This window comes from Taudactylus pleione, unplaced genomic scaffold (assembly GCF_031769625.1).
Source record: "Taudactylus pleione unplaced genomic scaffold, aTauple2 ptg000711l, whole genome shotgun sequence".
NCBI classification, from domain to species: Eukaryota; Metazoa; Chordata; class Amphibia; order Anura; family Myobatrachidae; genus Taudactylus; species Taudactylus pleione.
The window spans coordinates 11,491,366-11,506,421 of record NW_028285113.1 but is presented as its reverse complement, the minus strand read 5'-3'; the positions used below and the strand labels follow the sequence as shown (position 1 = coordinate 11,506,421).

Here is a 15,056-nt window from a genome sequence, read left to right as displayed (position 1 = left end):
TTTGTATTGAGTTTGCCCTTCCAGAGGTTCCCTGTAGAGGGTAAACAGGGCAGAGTTGCTGGGACCTGTAGTCCCACTAATGAACAATATTTCTATATTTATACCCTTACATCCCCCCTGGGCTGGTGGATCTTTGGGATGGGGATCTATTTTATTCTCCACTGTCTGAGAATGGTCTGATTGATTTGGGACTGGGGCAGGGCCGTAACTAGAGTAGTGCGACCAGTGCCATGGCACAGGGCACCGGAGGGCAGGGGGCGCTGTTTGGGCCTGTCAATTTTCTGTTTATCATTCTCACTTGTAGCTTCCTGTTCTGTTATCCCCAGCATCTCCTGGCCTCCCCTATATTTTCCCTGGCTCTTCCCCATGAGGTCATGGCCTTTTTTATGGGTGTTTCGTCTTACGTGCCTATTTGAAAAATAGGGGGCGGGAGGGAGCGCGACAATGCTCTTTCTGGCACAGGGCACCAAAAAGTCTAGTTACGGCTCTGGACTGGGGTATACTTTGGCAGGGGGATCCCGTGCTGTGGGTCCTACTATGGTGTTTTCAGCCAGGTGCTGGTTATAGGTGGAACCCCGCTTCCCCGATACTTTTTTTTTTCCTGTACCAAAATGGGCTCAGAGGTCCAGGTCTAGTTATGTTTTTTTTGAAGGAGGTGCTGATTACATTTTTTTTATTACACCAAAAACACAGAACAACCTGATCTGTGCAGTGCTTCTGCAGAACTCAATGCTCACAGGCACTTGGTTTAGCCCAATATGACTGAACACATGATCAAACAGTATGCATTGACCATCAAAAAACATGATTCAGTGAAATACAATTCTTAGTAAATCAATGTGTTGGGGACACTGGCTTACAGATGGTTCAGCAGTATTAACACAGGCCATAGCTGGACAGCTGCAGCATTTCAACCTATTCAATATTTCCTCAATGCTTTCCAGCACTCATCCTAACCCAGTACTCTATGCTCCTTCCTCACTATCTAGCCCAACTGTGTCACCCGTTTGTCTGACCCTCCCCCAGAATGTAAGCTCTCGCGAGCAGGGCCCTCTTTCCTCACGTGGCACCTAAAACTGCTTACTGACACACTGCTGCTTACTTAGGTGTTATGCAGCATTGTTTATAAATCATGTACTTGTCCTGCATTGTCTATACTGTTAATAACTGTTGTCTTGTGTGCTCATTTGTTTCTGTACTTTGTAAGGCGCTGCGGAACCCTTGTGGCGCCATGTAAAGGATAATAATAATAATAATGATATCTCATGTGAGTGGAGAAGGTTGATCCAGTCAATATGCAGAACTGAGGGCCTGATTCAGCTTGGGAGAGAATACACGCAGTCGGCCGCTGCGTGTATATACTAATCAATGCATACGCACGGCAACTGCAGCACAGAATTGCAGATGTCCAGCAATACATAGTGCCACCCATCTCCCTTTACTCAATGCTCAATCTGTACGCATGATAGCGCAAACATCGGTAACATCGAGAACCATTGGACCCAGACGCACAATAGAGGATGACCTGGCACAGGATTTTGGCCACTTCCTGCGTGCATCGAGTCGCCTGGCTGCGTATGCCGCCGCACTGCCTTAATTATGCACGCCCCTATGACGGCGTCCCAATGCACAGGCACACCTGTGTTTGCCCAACCACCCCCCATCACCACCCACAAACGGCACTTCCTGTCAATCAATATCAGAAGGGTCTACGTACACACTGCGTGTACTCTGCATACCCTCACCCGTTCGCACTGGCTAGTTCGCACACAAGCAGTGTGATGCATACGCATGTGCAGTGTAGCAATCTCCCTGACTCCCTGAAGAGTCTAGCAATTTCCCTGATTGCACCTTACCCCCATTAGAAAGCTGTTCTATTAAAAAAAAAAAAACACATATATACATTCAGATGGCATCATTAGTATGACCCCTATAGCATTTTCTGAAAAGTATCAGTGTGTTTTCATCAACAAATAGATCTTACTAACTGCTTTGGGGCTCATTTACATTTGGATGTAAATCAAAGTTATGACACGCCTCTCAGATGTAGCAGTACACGCCCACTTTACCGCCACGCTCATGGGTGGTGATTTCACATCTCCCTGAAATGCTTTTTCAAATGATTATAAAAGACTCCTCCGTTATAACCATGCTTGCCTAGTTTTGAACAAGCATTTCAGGGAGATTGTGAAATCACCACCTATGAGCGAGGCGGTAAAGTGGGCGTGTACTGCTACATCTGAGAGGCGTGCCATAAAATTGATTTACATCCACATGTAAATGAGTGCCAAAGCAGTTAGTAAGATTTATGTGTTGATGAAAATACACCAATACTTTTCAGAAAATACATGTAGCCATAGGGATCACTGGGCCTAATTCAGACCCACTCGCAAGCGGGTCGATGTTGGCCAAGTGCGCATGCGCACGACGGAGGCGGCTCTGTCGTGCGCATGCGCGAGACCTGAATAACGACGGACAAGCCGTCGTTATGGGTCTCGCACCAAAGGGGGCGTGCTGTCGATGGTGAGTGACAGCATGCCCCCTTTGGTGGGCGTGGCTGCCCAGACGGAGGCGTTCCCATGGGAACGCCTACCGTCTGGGGCCGGCCCCACTGACATCACAAGTGATGTCAGTGGGAGTCCTTTTGGCTCTGATAGAGCCAAAAGCACTCCAGGGCTTGTGGCAACGAGACCCTACCGCAAGGGTCTCGTTGCAAGCCCGATGGTCGCGATGGTCTTGACCATCGCGACCATCATTTTGGCCACTCACTATAGCTGTGGGTGGTTACCCACAGCTATGCGAACGGCCAGGAGGCCGCTCTTAAATTCAGAAGGCCGGCCCTGATTCAGAGCGAGCGCTCTGTCAGAGCGTCCGGCTCTGAATCAGGGCCACTGTGCCTTATACCAATGCAGGGAAATTATACTAATGATCCCATTTAATGTATAGGGATGCAGTCAGGAAACTGACGGATGAAATGCCGACCGCCGGCCTGCCGACTGTCTAATCCCAGCAGGGCTCTAATGATAGGTGTCGAAATCCCGACTTCTATCATTATCCCTACACCGGGAACCTGACGCCCGGCATACCGAACGAAGGTAAGCTGGGCAGCGGGCTTGCCCAGCCACGCGGGGGGGAAGGGTTAGGTTAGGGGCTCCCGGGGGGTACTTAAGGTTAGGCACCCCCCTGGGAGGGTTAGGCTAGGGGAAGGGGGGGTTAGGATTAGGAACCCCCGGGGGAGGTTAGGGTTAGGCACCCCCCCGGGAGACTTAGGTTTAGGCTGTGGGGACGGGGGGGTTAGGTTAAGGCACTTGGGGGGGTTAGGCACTAGGGGGGAGGTTAGGGTTAGGCACACCTAAGGGACAGTTAGGGGGGGACAGGGTTAGTTCTACTTACCTAAATCCCCTTTCGGGATCCTCACTGCTGCCGGTCTTTAATCCGGGGGGGGGGAGGAGGGGGGGTATATGCAAATATTAAGTATCGCTGGGATGTATCATCTGAAAGAGCGGTTGCTAAAACATCAATTATTTGTACCAAGACCCGGCAATGACCACTCCACCTGTACACAGTAGCGCGACCCCAATCCCAGAATGTTTTTTAATAAGTTATTGTACGTCACTTCTTAGTGCTGCAATACGCAGGGTTAGCAAATTATAATTATTGGGAATAAAACCCAGTTAAAAACTAGTATGCCATTTCATGTCTCGTCAATTAAAAGGGATTAATCTGAACAGCATACATTGGATAGTGTACAATGTATGCACTACTTTCTCCTAGACAGCTGTAAGTGGACTTTATCTATGGGCTGTATCATCAAGTGCAACAACCAGAAAGTAAAATGTTATTACCAATGTTTCCTATTGCTTTATATAATGCTGTACTCTATAAGTTATATATACAATGCAAAGGGTTATATCTGCAAAACTTAATGCAAATAGAAGAGAGAAAGAAATATAATAGCATCGCGTTATATAATGTGAGATATTCACTCAGACTCAGACAGGAACCTAATACACCCCTGACTGGTGGATTAGGCAGTGAGTGGCCTGATGCATTCTGGGAATTGTAGTTTTTAGACTCATTTCCTGTCCATGGCTTCTTGCAGCAAGGTAACGTGCAGGCAGGATGCATACTTATAGCAATGGGCTTAGGGGGCATAAAGCCAGCTGGTAATGTCATGTGTGTACAGGCAGATCATTGTCTTGGTACTAAAGCTGATTATTAATGTGTGGGCGCTTTTACATTAATGGGGGTTCTGTGAGTGATTGTGTACTGTGATGGATAATAATAGGTGCAGGAAGAGCAGCTGCAGTGTCACTGAGTGGCTGGCAGGTCATGCTGAGGTCAGTAGTTCCCCAGCAGCTGCAGATTCACTCACTGTTGGCATTTAGCGACACTATGGGGCAGATGGATGAAGCTCTGGGAAGTGATAAAGTGGAGAGCGATAAACGACCCACCAATCAGCTCCCAACTATCATTTTTCAAACACAGCCTGTAACATGACAGTTAGGAGCTGCAAGGCTGGTTGTTTATCACTCTCCACTTTATAACTTTCCAGAGCTTCATACAGCTGCCTTTGCCCCATAAGCCCTAAACTTCCCTGTGTAGTACTGCAGTTATAAATTAGGGAGATTCATTCAAATGAAAGTGCCACAGCATGATGAATGGCTTCTCACAGGAAAGCAGGATATTAAATACGCACAATAATTAGCAGTCAAAAAATATATTAGAGTTATATGCATGCTAGGAATAGCTTTCTGCATGCCATCCTGCAGCGTTGTACTGAGGTGGGGTACATGGTTCGTGATGAGTTGTTACATATTTGCAGTGATGGCTATAGGCTTTTGTCATAAAGCATTCTTTACATTGTCTGACATAAATAACATTTCAAAATAGCAGCAGACATTTGATGTTTGAGGTGCTACTTATGCGCGATGAGGCGCACGTTGGCGGATTTGTGAAATCTTGAATGCATAGCTCCCATAATGACCCATTCCGGGAGGGACAGAATGCTCTGCTCCTGGACTTCCCTCTGAAAGTGCGTACACACTAGGCGATATTATGCACGACAGATCGTGCATAATAGGTGCAAATCATGTGTCCACTCACGATAACGTTGCTTGTACCCGCGGGTCATGCGTCGTATTTTCAGATCTTACTTACAGCAGGCAAGATCTGTCAATCTCGTACCCGACTCGCGGCATATCGTTCAGTGTTTATGCCTGAACAATATGTCATTCGGACCCGCACGATGCCTGACGTAATTTTGACACAGAGGCATGGACGGATCAGTGAGATCCTCCCATGGATCTGTGTTAAAAAAAGAATGAATAAAAAGTGATAAAATAAAAAAAAAAATAATTGGTGTGGGGTGAAGACAGAACCCGCAGGCTGTCTCAGCGGGGCGCCGCGCTGGAGAGCAGGGTGCTTTCTGCCTTTCAGAAATAGGGCAGGGCGCGGCGCCCCGCTAAAACAGCCTAACGGGACCCACGTTGACCCTTTCAGGCAGAAGAGCAAATTACTGAGTCAAACATTTCAACACGGTAATTTGCTAATTAACACGGGTATTTCTTCTGTCTGAAAGGGTCAACTTGGGTCGAAATTACCGGGTCTCCGAGCCTGGTAAATGCCTGGGTCGAAATTCTGGGATTTTTGACCCGGGTTTACTTTTTCATATAGAAGAGATACTCGCGTTAATCAGCAAATTATACCCCTTTTCCACCAAAATTCCGGGTCTGACTCGGAGTTGGAACAGAGTTCCTATCCGGATCAGACCCGGAATTTAGCCGGCACCGACTCAGGATATTCCCGATTCGGCGCCGCTCACACCGGAGTCGGGTCTGCATAGACCAGGCTTTCCCGGTGTGAAAGTGGACGCTTGGTGATGACGTCATATCCTAGCGCCACTGAACCCGGACCAATCGGCCGGCTAGCAGCGCACTCCAGGTCATCGTGACCCGGAGTGCGTTGTTCTCACAGCAGGGTTTCACGGGATACGCCCGTGTTAAACTCTGCTATTTACCTGGGTTGGATTGCCGGGTCACTCGACCCGGCAATCCAACCCTCTCCCTTTTTACACCAGGGAGCTGCCCGGGTTAACCCTGCAATAACCCGGGTTTTAGCTCTGGTGTAAAAGGGGTATTACTGTGTTGAAATGTTTGAAAAAGTTAAGGCCCCCATACATCGGCAATCTGAAAACCACAATTGAACAATTTGTAGATTTGTTGCCCGATCTTGCTGCATACACACGTAAAGATTTTCTGGCCAACCATCCAACTAGTTGATTGGTTGGAATGACTATCTGGTAAGGTATGAAAGCAAATGACAATCAGCAATTTGCTCCCAAACGCCAGAAAATGGACACAAACTCTTGTTTGAACAAATTGTTTAGATGAAACATTTAACAAACTTGTCTGACCGACCATTTTCATATGTTTTCTGGCATTTAGGAGCAAATTGCTGATCAGTTACTCCCAGACGTTACCAGATTTTCATTCCAACCAATCAACTAGTTCACAGGTTCTCAAACTCGGTCCTCAGGGCCCCAAACATTGCATGTTTTCCAGGTCTCCTCACAGAATCACAAATGTAATAATTATCTCCACCTGTGGATCTTTTAAAATGTGTCAGTGAGTAATGAGTACACCTGTGCACCTATGTGTGTACCCAGCCTGAAGCTGGCCACACACTAGACCAACTTTCATCCAACCATCCAACTAGTTGATTGGTTGGAATGAAAATCTGGTAACGTATGGGAGTAAATGATGATCAGCAATTTGCTCCTAAATGCCAGAAAACAGATGAAAATGGTCGTCAGACAAGTTTGTTAAATGTTTGATCTAAACCAGTGGTTCTCAAACTCGGTCCTCAGGACCCCACACAGGTCACGTTTTGCAGGTCACCCACCAGGTGCACAGGTGTAATCATTATTCACTGACATATTTTAAAAGGTCCACAGTTGGAGCTAATTATTTCACTTGATTCAGTGTGGAGACCTGGAAAACATGCACCATTTGGGGTCCTGAGGACCGAGTTTGAGAACCTGTGATCTAAACAATTTGTTCAAACAACAGTTTTTGTCCATTTTCCGGTGTTTGGGAGCAAATTGCTGATTGTCATTTGCTTTCATACCTTACCAGATTTTCATTCCAACCAATCAACTAGTTGGCTGGTTGGATGTAAGTTGGTCTAGTGTGTGGCCAGCTTTAGGATTTCCCAATCTAGCAATCTGCACCTATACATTACAGATCTTTTTCAGTGATTTGCAGAATGATTACAGCAAACACAGATCTGCCAATCTTGAAAGGCCCATCATTTTACTAGTAACGGTCTGCAAATCTGCTGATCATGCCCATACACTAGCAATCTATAGCCCCAATTGATCTGTGAAATCCAACACGTTGGACAATCTGATTTAACAATTCCAATCACTTTTTGGTTGCAATCTGTGAAGCCCATACATTGCAGATTTTTATACACAATCGATTGCAAATTGCAGAATTGCCACAATCGATTGCTGATGTATGGGGGCCTTAACATAACTGATGAGATGAAGCATTACCAATGATAGCCACAACAGGTGTTACTGATCACATCAGTGTGTGTGCTAAAACTGCTGAGGTAAATAACAATTTTAATGTTAACTTTTTTGACAGATCTGTATCTGAAAATGATAGAAAAGCTGAATAATGTAATTCTATCTTTGTGTGTCGTATATGTAATCCTAAATTTGGGGATTTAAGAACCAGTTTTGGAAAATAATACATTCACATGTTTGCATACAGTTAGGGAGCAAAAATTCACACACAGAGCCTGACATTATGGGGTGAAAACCGCAGATACTTTATTTACGCTTTAAACAGTCTATGCAGGGAACACTTATCATAGCTAGTTATACAGTCTATGCAGGGAACACTTATCATAGCTAGTTATACAGTCTATGCAGGGAACACTTATCATAGCTAGTTATACAGCGCCACCAACTGGCAATAAGTAGTCATTTTTTTTTTTTTTTTTAGACCTTAGGATCAATCTATGGCAGGGGTATTCAACGTGTGTCCTTCCAGCTGCCGTGCTACAGTTTTGCACATCCCAACATGCCCTGCCACAGTTTAGCTAATGGAGCATGCTAAGACTGTGGTATTACATGCTGGGATGTGTAGTTCCACAGCTGATCTAAGGCCGCATGTTGAATATCTCTGACCTATGCTGTTTTCGTAAATAATGTGATGTATCTGTGAGATATTTGCCCCAATCTTGGGACTGACTTTCTGAACTAACCAGGGCTTTAATTATTTAATTGCTCTATTACAAAACTTATACATCGTTCATTTATTGAGTCCAGACGATTACAGTCAGGAAGTGACTGCTAACTTCTGGTGCAAACAGATTGCACCCAGATCACAGATTAAATTATTATCTACTTTCATTTATAGGACGCCACAAGCAACACCGTATATTAGTAACTAAACAGAATACATAAATGCATATGATAACTATAATTATTTTTATTATCTTTTATTTATATGCGTCCACATGGTGAAATAAAATGCTACAACATGATTGGCGTTATCACGCACAATACAATAGAGGAATAATGGCAATACACATGCAGTATTAAAACAATGCTGCGATATATAATTATACTGTCATAACTTGAAATAGGTTATGTAGAAACAATGTTGAAGGGTGTCTAGACACTGGCAGTTAACTAGCAAGATGTAAAAATACATGATAATGAGGCATGTAGTCGCTATATTAGTTTATGAGGCCCATACTTCTGTGACTGACTGCTGCAATTCCCCGCTCTGCCAATGGCAGCTCAGGGTATTGGAGAAATTCAACTTGTTGGAATTCCCGGTTTCAACCAAACGATGGTCGGGATCGGCGAGTCAGGGAATTTTAACGTGCTGTGTTTCACTGATCCCGCGCCCGATCGCTGATCTGTGGATCGCATCAGCATGGCGGAATGGTGGCGCTGATGTATGGCCCGCGTTAGAGTGAGGAAAGTTCCTGTGGTGGCTGGCGGTAACAAACTCTTGAAACTTAAACTTCTCTCAACATAAACGTAAAGTACTGGAATGTCCTCCAGTGACTCTTTCCCCCATATGGGAAGAGCTAGAGGGCAACAGCAATTTCAGCAGGGACTTTGAATTGTGGCAAAGTGACAGAACAAGTGGCAGACAAAAGGAACACACCTGTAGTCACCTTGCATCGCTGGAGTGGGTTTAAACTCTCACTTCCTATGGACTGGTATCCTGCTCTCTCCATCTGTCTCCACTGGTATCCTGCTCTCAATCCGTGTGGACTGGTGTCCTGCTCTCTCCATCCGTGTGGACTGGTATCCTGCTCTCTCCATCCGTGTGGACTGGTATCCTGCTCTCTCCATCCGTGTGGACTGGTATCCTGCTCTCTCCATCCGTGTGGACCTGGTATCTTGCTCTCTCCATCCATATGGACTGGTATCCTGCTCTCTCCATCCATATGGACTGGTATCCTGCTCTCTCCATCCGTGTGGGCTGGTATCTTGCTCTCTCCATCCGTGTGGGCTGGTATCTTGCTCTCTCCATCCGTGTGGGCTGGTATCTTGCTCTCTCCATCTGTGTGGGCTGGTATCTTGCTCTCTCCATCCGTGTGGGCTGGTATCCTGCTCTCTCCATCCATATGGACTGGTATCCTGCTATCTCTATCCGTGTGGACTGGTATCCTGCTCTCTCCATCCATGTGGACTGGTATCTTGCTCTCTCCATCCGTGTGGACTGGTATCCTGCACACTCCCCTTTTAGAATTTGCACTTTCCTCTTATAATCATGCACCAGCCAGACCTGTCTAATGGATTGGCAGCCTTGGGGACTAGTCTGTCATACTGCTTTTAGACCGAAATTCCGGGTCCGACCCGGAGGTTGGAACAGGGTTCCAATTTGGCTCAGACCTGGAATTTCCCCAGTGCCGACCCAGGATATTCCTGAGTTGGCGCCGTTCACACCGAAGCTGGGTCTGCAGACACCCGGCTTTTCCAGCGTTGAAGTGGAGGCTTGGAGATGACGTCATCTCCAAGCACCTCTTAAGCCGGCCAATCGGCTGGCATGCGGCACGATCCAGGTCACCGAGACCCGGATCACGCGGTTTACACGGTTATTCCCGTGTTTAACCCTGCAAGTTACCTGTGTTGGATTCCCGGGTCTTTACACCAAAGAGCTACCCAGGTTAACCCTGCAATAACCCAGGTTTTAGCTCTGGTGTAAAAGGGGTATCAGTGTTGCAGCTTTGTCTGTAACTATGGTAGCTTGCTCTATGAGACTGGCAGCTGTATAGGGTGTGAGGACCTACATCTCTTTCAGTATCTATGAGTAGAAAGGCCTCTATTCTCCTGTGTGGCCATTAGACTCTCGCACATAGGGGCCGCATGCGACCTGTGATTTTCAATTAGAAAATTTTTAGCACGATAATTCTACATTGCGAAATCTGGGTGGAATGGATTTTTTTAACTTTTTACAGGAAATCACCTGAAAAATTATATGACATTATTGGCCAAATTATGCTATTTAAACCGTCCAAGAGCATTATTATTCATTGGGTGGGGGAGTACCAGAGGTTCTGCACTGAGGGCCTGATTCAGCAAGGAACGCAAGTGAGAGAACGCACGGTGCGAGACGATGTTTGCGATCTGCGCATGCATATGCATCGCATTGAGCGTGCGCGAACAAGTTGCAGAGTACGGTAAGGGCTCTCTCCGAGTACGCAGGGAGCCCGCAGAGACCTTCAATATTGATTGACAGGACGTGCTGTATGTGGGTCTTGACAGGGGGGTGGTCGGCCGAACGCAGGTGTGCTTATGCGTTCGCATGCCATAACGGGCGTGCATAAATTATTCTCAGTGGCGCCGCATGCAGCCGAGTGCCTCTCTGGGTGCAGGAATCTCTCAAATCCTACGGCAGGGTCAGGTCTACCCTTAGCTTACACCCAGCTTCGATGGCACTCGATGTTTACGCTGTCAATCACTGCATAGGTGAACGGCTTTATGTCTTGCTGGGTGCCTGCGGTCTCCGCGCGTATGCATTGATTAGCATAGTCTCGCAGTGGCTCGATGCGTGCGTCTGCTAGCGTGCGTTCCTTGCTAAATCAGGCCGAGTCCTGACATTTATACCTTGAAATAAGGATTTTTCCCTACTTTTCATCCAGTCTGGAGCTGCAAACTAAAAGCCATGTTAACTCAAATGAGGGTTTTATAACTGAATAACAAAAAGACGCGACTGCAGATTTTTTTACCCGCTGTAACCCGCATTAATGGAACTCGTGGATAATTGAATTCAGGCGATAGTCAGACTCAGGACCTTATTTATCAACGAGTTTTATCATTTACAATGAGTAATAAAACTTGTTGTGTATGATAAATGGTGCTGCAGCCAATCAGCTTCCAACTGTCATTTTTCAGATAGATGACAGTTGGGAGCTGATTGGCTGGAGCACTATTATACACAACAAGTTGTCTCACTCTCTGTGTATAAATAAATGAGGCCTCAGTGTGAGTACTCTTATCTGTTCTGTCCTCCCCAGCAGCTTCAGTAGTGAAGTGCTGCCCAGGCTCCCAGCTCCACTGACCGGCTCCAGGATTCTTACACATGCAGCAGTCACAATTGCTGTGTGCTTCTCTGTCCTTGGAAATCTGCTGGTAGATTCCTCATTAATTTAGCCTGACGTTTAGATCATAGAACATGACTGAGCAGGCAAATTACAGAATATATGGTTTTTGCGTTGTAATATAAATTATGTGGCACCAAGGGAAAAGGGTATAATAATGTGTTTCAAAACACAAATATCATTGAGAATAAACATCTGGGGGAGATGTACTAAGCCGTGAATGAAGATAAAGTACCAGCCAATCAGCTCCTAACTAAAACACAGCCTGTGACATGGTAGTTATGAGCTGATTGGCTGGTACTTTGGGCCTGATTCAGACCTGGTCGCTATATGCTTGCTCTCGCAAGCGGCCCAATGGTTTGCGCATGTGCACGCATCGCAGCGCGCGTGCGTGAACTACACATTGCTATCGCATACCGCCCGCTCGCCCAGCAAAGACAGCCCAGCAGAGTGAGTGACAGGAGAGGCTGTTTGTAGGTGGTAACATGGACAGTCCATTAAAAACAGGGGAGTGGAGGTGCGAACGCAGGCATGCCTGAGTGTTTCAACGTCGTTTTTAAGTCCTCGCAGTGATTGCGGTAGGGTAAGGCAACTGCAAGTGCTGCGTTAGCTTCCAGTGGTGCTCGATGTACCAATGTTTTAAGACACTTCCAGGAGATGACGCGCACAAGTGGGCGGCTCTGTATACTCTGATGGGCGGCTGCATACGCAGAGCGATCGCCCGCACAGCCAAAGTGGGTGTGCTTTTGTCTTGGCGAGCGATCGCATCCCATGATGTCAATTTTAAAAATTAGCATACGCAGGATGCGAGCGGCCGCTACATGCGAGCGGGTCTGAATCAGGCCCTGTAAAGATTGAGGCTAGGCGGGGAGCAGATTCAGGCATGAAGCGGAGATTTGTTGATTTATATAGGATGTCCATGTATATAACTGGGTTATACGGGAATATATAACGCGTATACACTTATTCTTTTCAGGTCTTAGTAATATATGTCTGCTTTTTATGCTGTAGTCCCCACAGTCGGAGCTAACGTCGGAGCGTGCCAACAACACAAGACCAAAGCTGAGCAAAGAGGAGAAGAAGCTGATTAAGAAGCAAGCAAAGGCCAAAAGCATTCTGATGAGACATGAAGGCATCCAGACGGTATCGCACCCATCAAAGGTAACGCCATGCCCCTTGTCTGTTCCCTAATGGCGTCTCCTCCTGAAAGGCTCATTCTGAATGACTAGAATTAGCTATTGCTGAGGAATGGGTGTAAGCTGTAGTTCCATATTTCTCAGTGTATAATAAGGATATTTGCTCTGAGTATTGTATTGAGAGTATACAGATGGTTAGAAACAGATCACTATTGGGGTAACTAGTGCAGGCAATTGTAAAGCAATGTATGCAAGTAGGTGACAGTTAATTAGGGGATGGTGCTGATTTGGTGCAGTAACAGAACAAAGCACCACAAAGGGATAATAGGGCGCAAATAACATTAGTCTGCAGGGCAAACCCTAGAATGCATCCCAGGAACGCCCAGACGATTACAATACCCCACGTCCTGCACAGGAGCTGCTACTGCTCTCACCTTGATGTCATTTATTCTACCCTCTTATTCACCGTTTCTTACCTAGTGACCAAGTGGTGAGCAGACAAGGGAGTGGTGTGAGTATTACTTCTCAGGCTGCCTGGGAATATTGGTCCAGGCCACAAAATGACTCCATCTGATATGTGTAGGTCAATGTTCTGTTTAAAGTGTTATTAAAAAGGATACATGATTAGAAGAACCCATTTGCAATGTATATGAGGGAATTGGGTTGAGCTCTCCATAGATTGTAAGGGCCTGTTTTAGAGACGGACGCAAAGCCAATATTTTCGCAGAACGAGGGATTATTTGCTAATGCGCATGTGCGAATGCCGCACTGCGCAAGCGCAGCTATTGCATTGCGACTACTCTCGTACACAGGAACCACTCACAGGTAGTCAGCATTTGGGGGAGGTAACTGGGGGGGTGGTTAGAAAAACGCAGGCATGTCTGACCATTTGAACGCAGGTCTATGGGCGTGCATAAATTAGCCATTGCGATCGCAGGAGAGCTGCTGTGTTTGCGGCTGGGCAGATTTGCCCTACCTGCTGTGTGACTGCCCGATGTGCGCCGATGGTACCGATGTTTATGCTGTTGCACATCGTCAGACGGATATGAGCAGGTAGCAGTGGGCGTCCCTATGCTCGGCTGTGCTGGCATTAGCATATTTTAGCAACTGGGATCTGTGATAGAATGCCGCTGTGTTTGCATTAGCGTAAATTCCGGAATCAGCCCCTAAGTGAAGAAATCAAATGAGAGTGGAGAAGTTGCCCATAGCAACCAATCAGCTTCAAAAGGTGGTTACACACCCGACAGATATATCGGCAGATGATGTTTGTTCATACACACTGAACAAATCATTATATGCAGTCCAGCTGGCCGGCGGTTGCGTCGCCACCCCCTTCCCTGCGTTCTGTGCAGCAAGTATACGGACGGTCAGCTGACCGCCTGTACACACAACACGATGTGCGGATATATCTGCCATCGGCTGTACAGCAGAGCCGATGCAATATGTTTGTGAATGATGTCGTTCACCGACATATCGCCTGTACACACTAGCCAGTGTGTACCCAGCATTACTGTCATTTTACAGACTGTGCTAGATAAATAACAGTAAAGAAGCTCATTGGTTGCTATGGGAAACTTCTCCACTTTATCGCTGTACAAGGTATGAGACATCTCCCCTCATGTGAGATGCTGATGCCACAAGATTAAATTACGATATTGAGCCATTGGTAGTAAAATCTTCTGTACAGAGATTAATCCCACATCGTATACCATTACCAAGCTAGCATTAGCTTCTCGTTACTTACTAAGCTTCACACAGATGTTATCCAGGACAGCACATCCCAGACTCCAGCTTCTCCTGCCCCGGCTCAGCAATTCACATACATTTCCCAGTCTATGGTTATAGAAGTCTGTTTGATAAATAGGCCTGGTTTGTACAATGCCAGGTATGTTACTTACAGTAAGTATATAATCATGTCATGGTGATATGAAGTGTAAATGAATATATTATGATTTATATTTACAGTAATAGTTTGAGACGCGTTATACATATAGCTCTGAGTATAATAATTCCTAATAATGTGCAGTACTAAGCCTATACGTCTTGCTTATCCATCTCTCCTTAGGACATTGTCACATTAAATCTCCATCACTTCCTAAATATACATGAATGGGAGAGGGGGGAGGGGATACCATAATGTTGTAATAATATGTTTCTTTCTGTATAACAAAGCTTCCCTGCTCTGTATCCGGCATCTCACTGTGTGTGCATGGGTTTCTCTAGGTGATCCGGCAGCAGAAGGGGCTCTTGGTACCTTGAAAGCGCTCAGTAATCTGCTTTATA

At 46.1% G+C, this 15,056-nt stretch overlaps 1 protein-coding gene across 5 annotated transcripts in view; it reads left to right on the top strand.

Annotated features, from left to right (window-relative positions):
* Positions 1-4,012: 4,012 nt before the first annotated feature.
* The window catches only part of ALKBH8 (alkB homolog 8, tRNA methyltransferase), a 55,979-nt gene continuing 44,935 nt past the window's right edge, over positions 4,013-15,056 (top strand). Inside the window, exons 1-2 of one of the 5 annotated variants that reach the window (XM_088456656.1) lie at positions 4,013-4,106; positions 12,649-12,798. In XM_088456656.1, coding sequence (XP_088312782.1) covers positions 4,089-4,106; positions 12,649-12,798 — 168 coding nt within the window. In that variant the 5' untranslated portion in view covers positions 4,013-4,088. Of the gene's footprint in view, positions 4,107-4,132; positions 4,177-7,181; positions 7,618-12,648; positions 12,799-15,056 lie in introns of those variants that run through there. The other 4 variants (XM_088456658.1, XM_088456657.1, XM_088456659.1 and 1 more) reach the window with 4 other exon arrangements.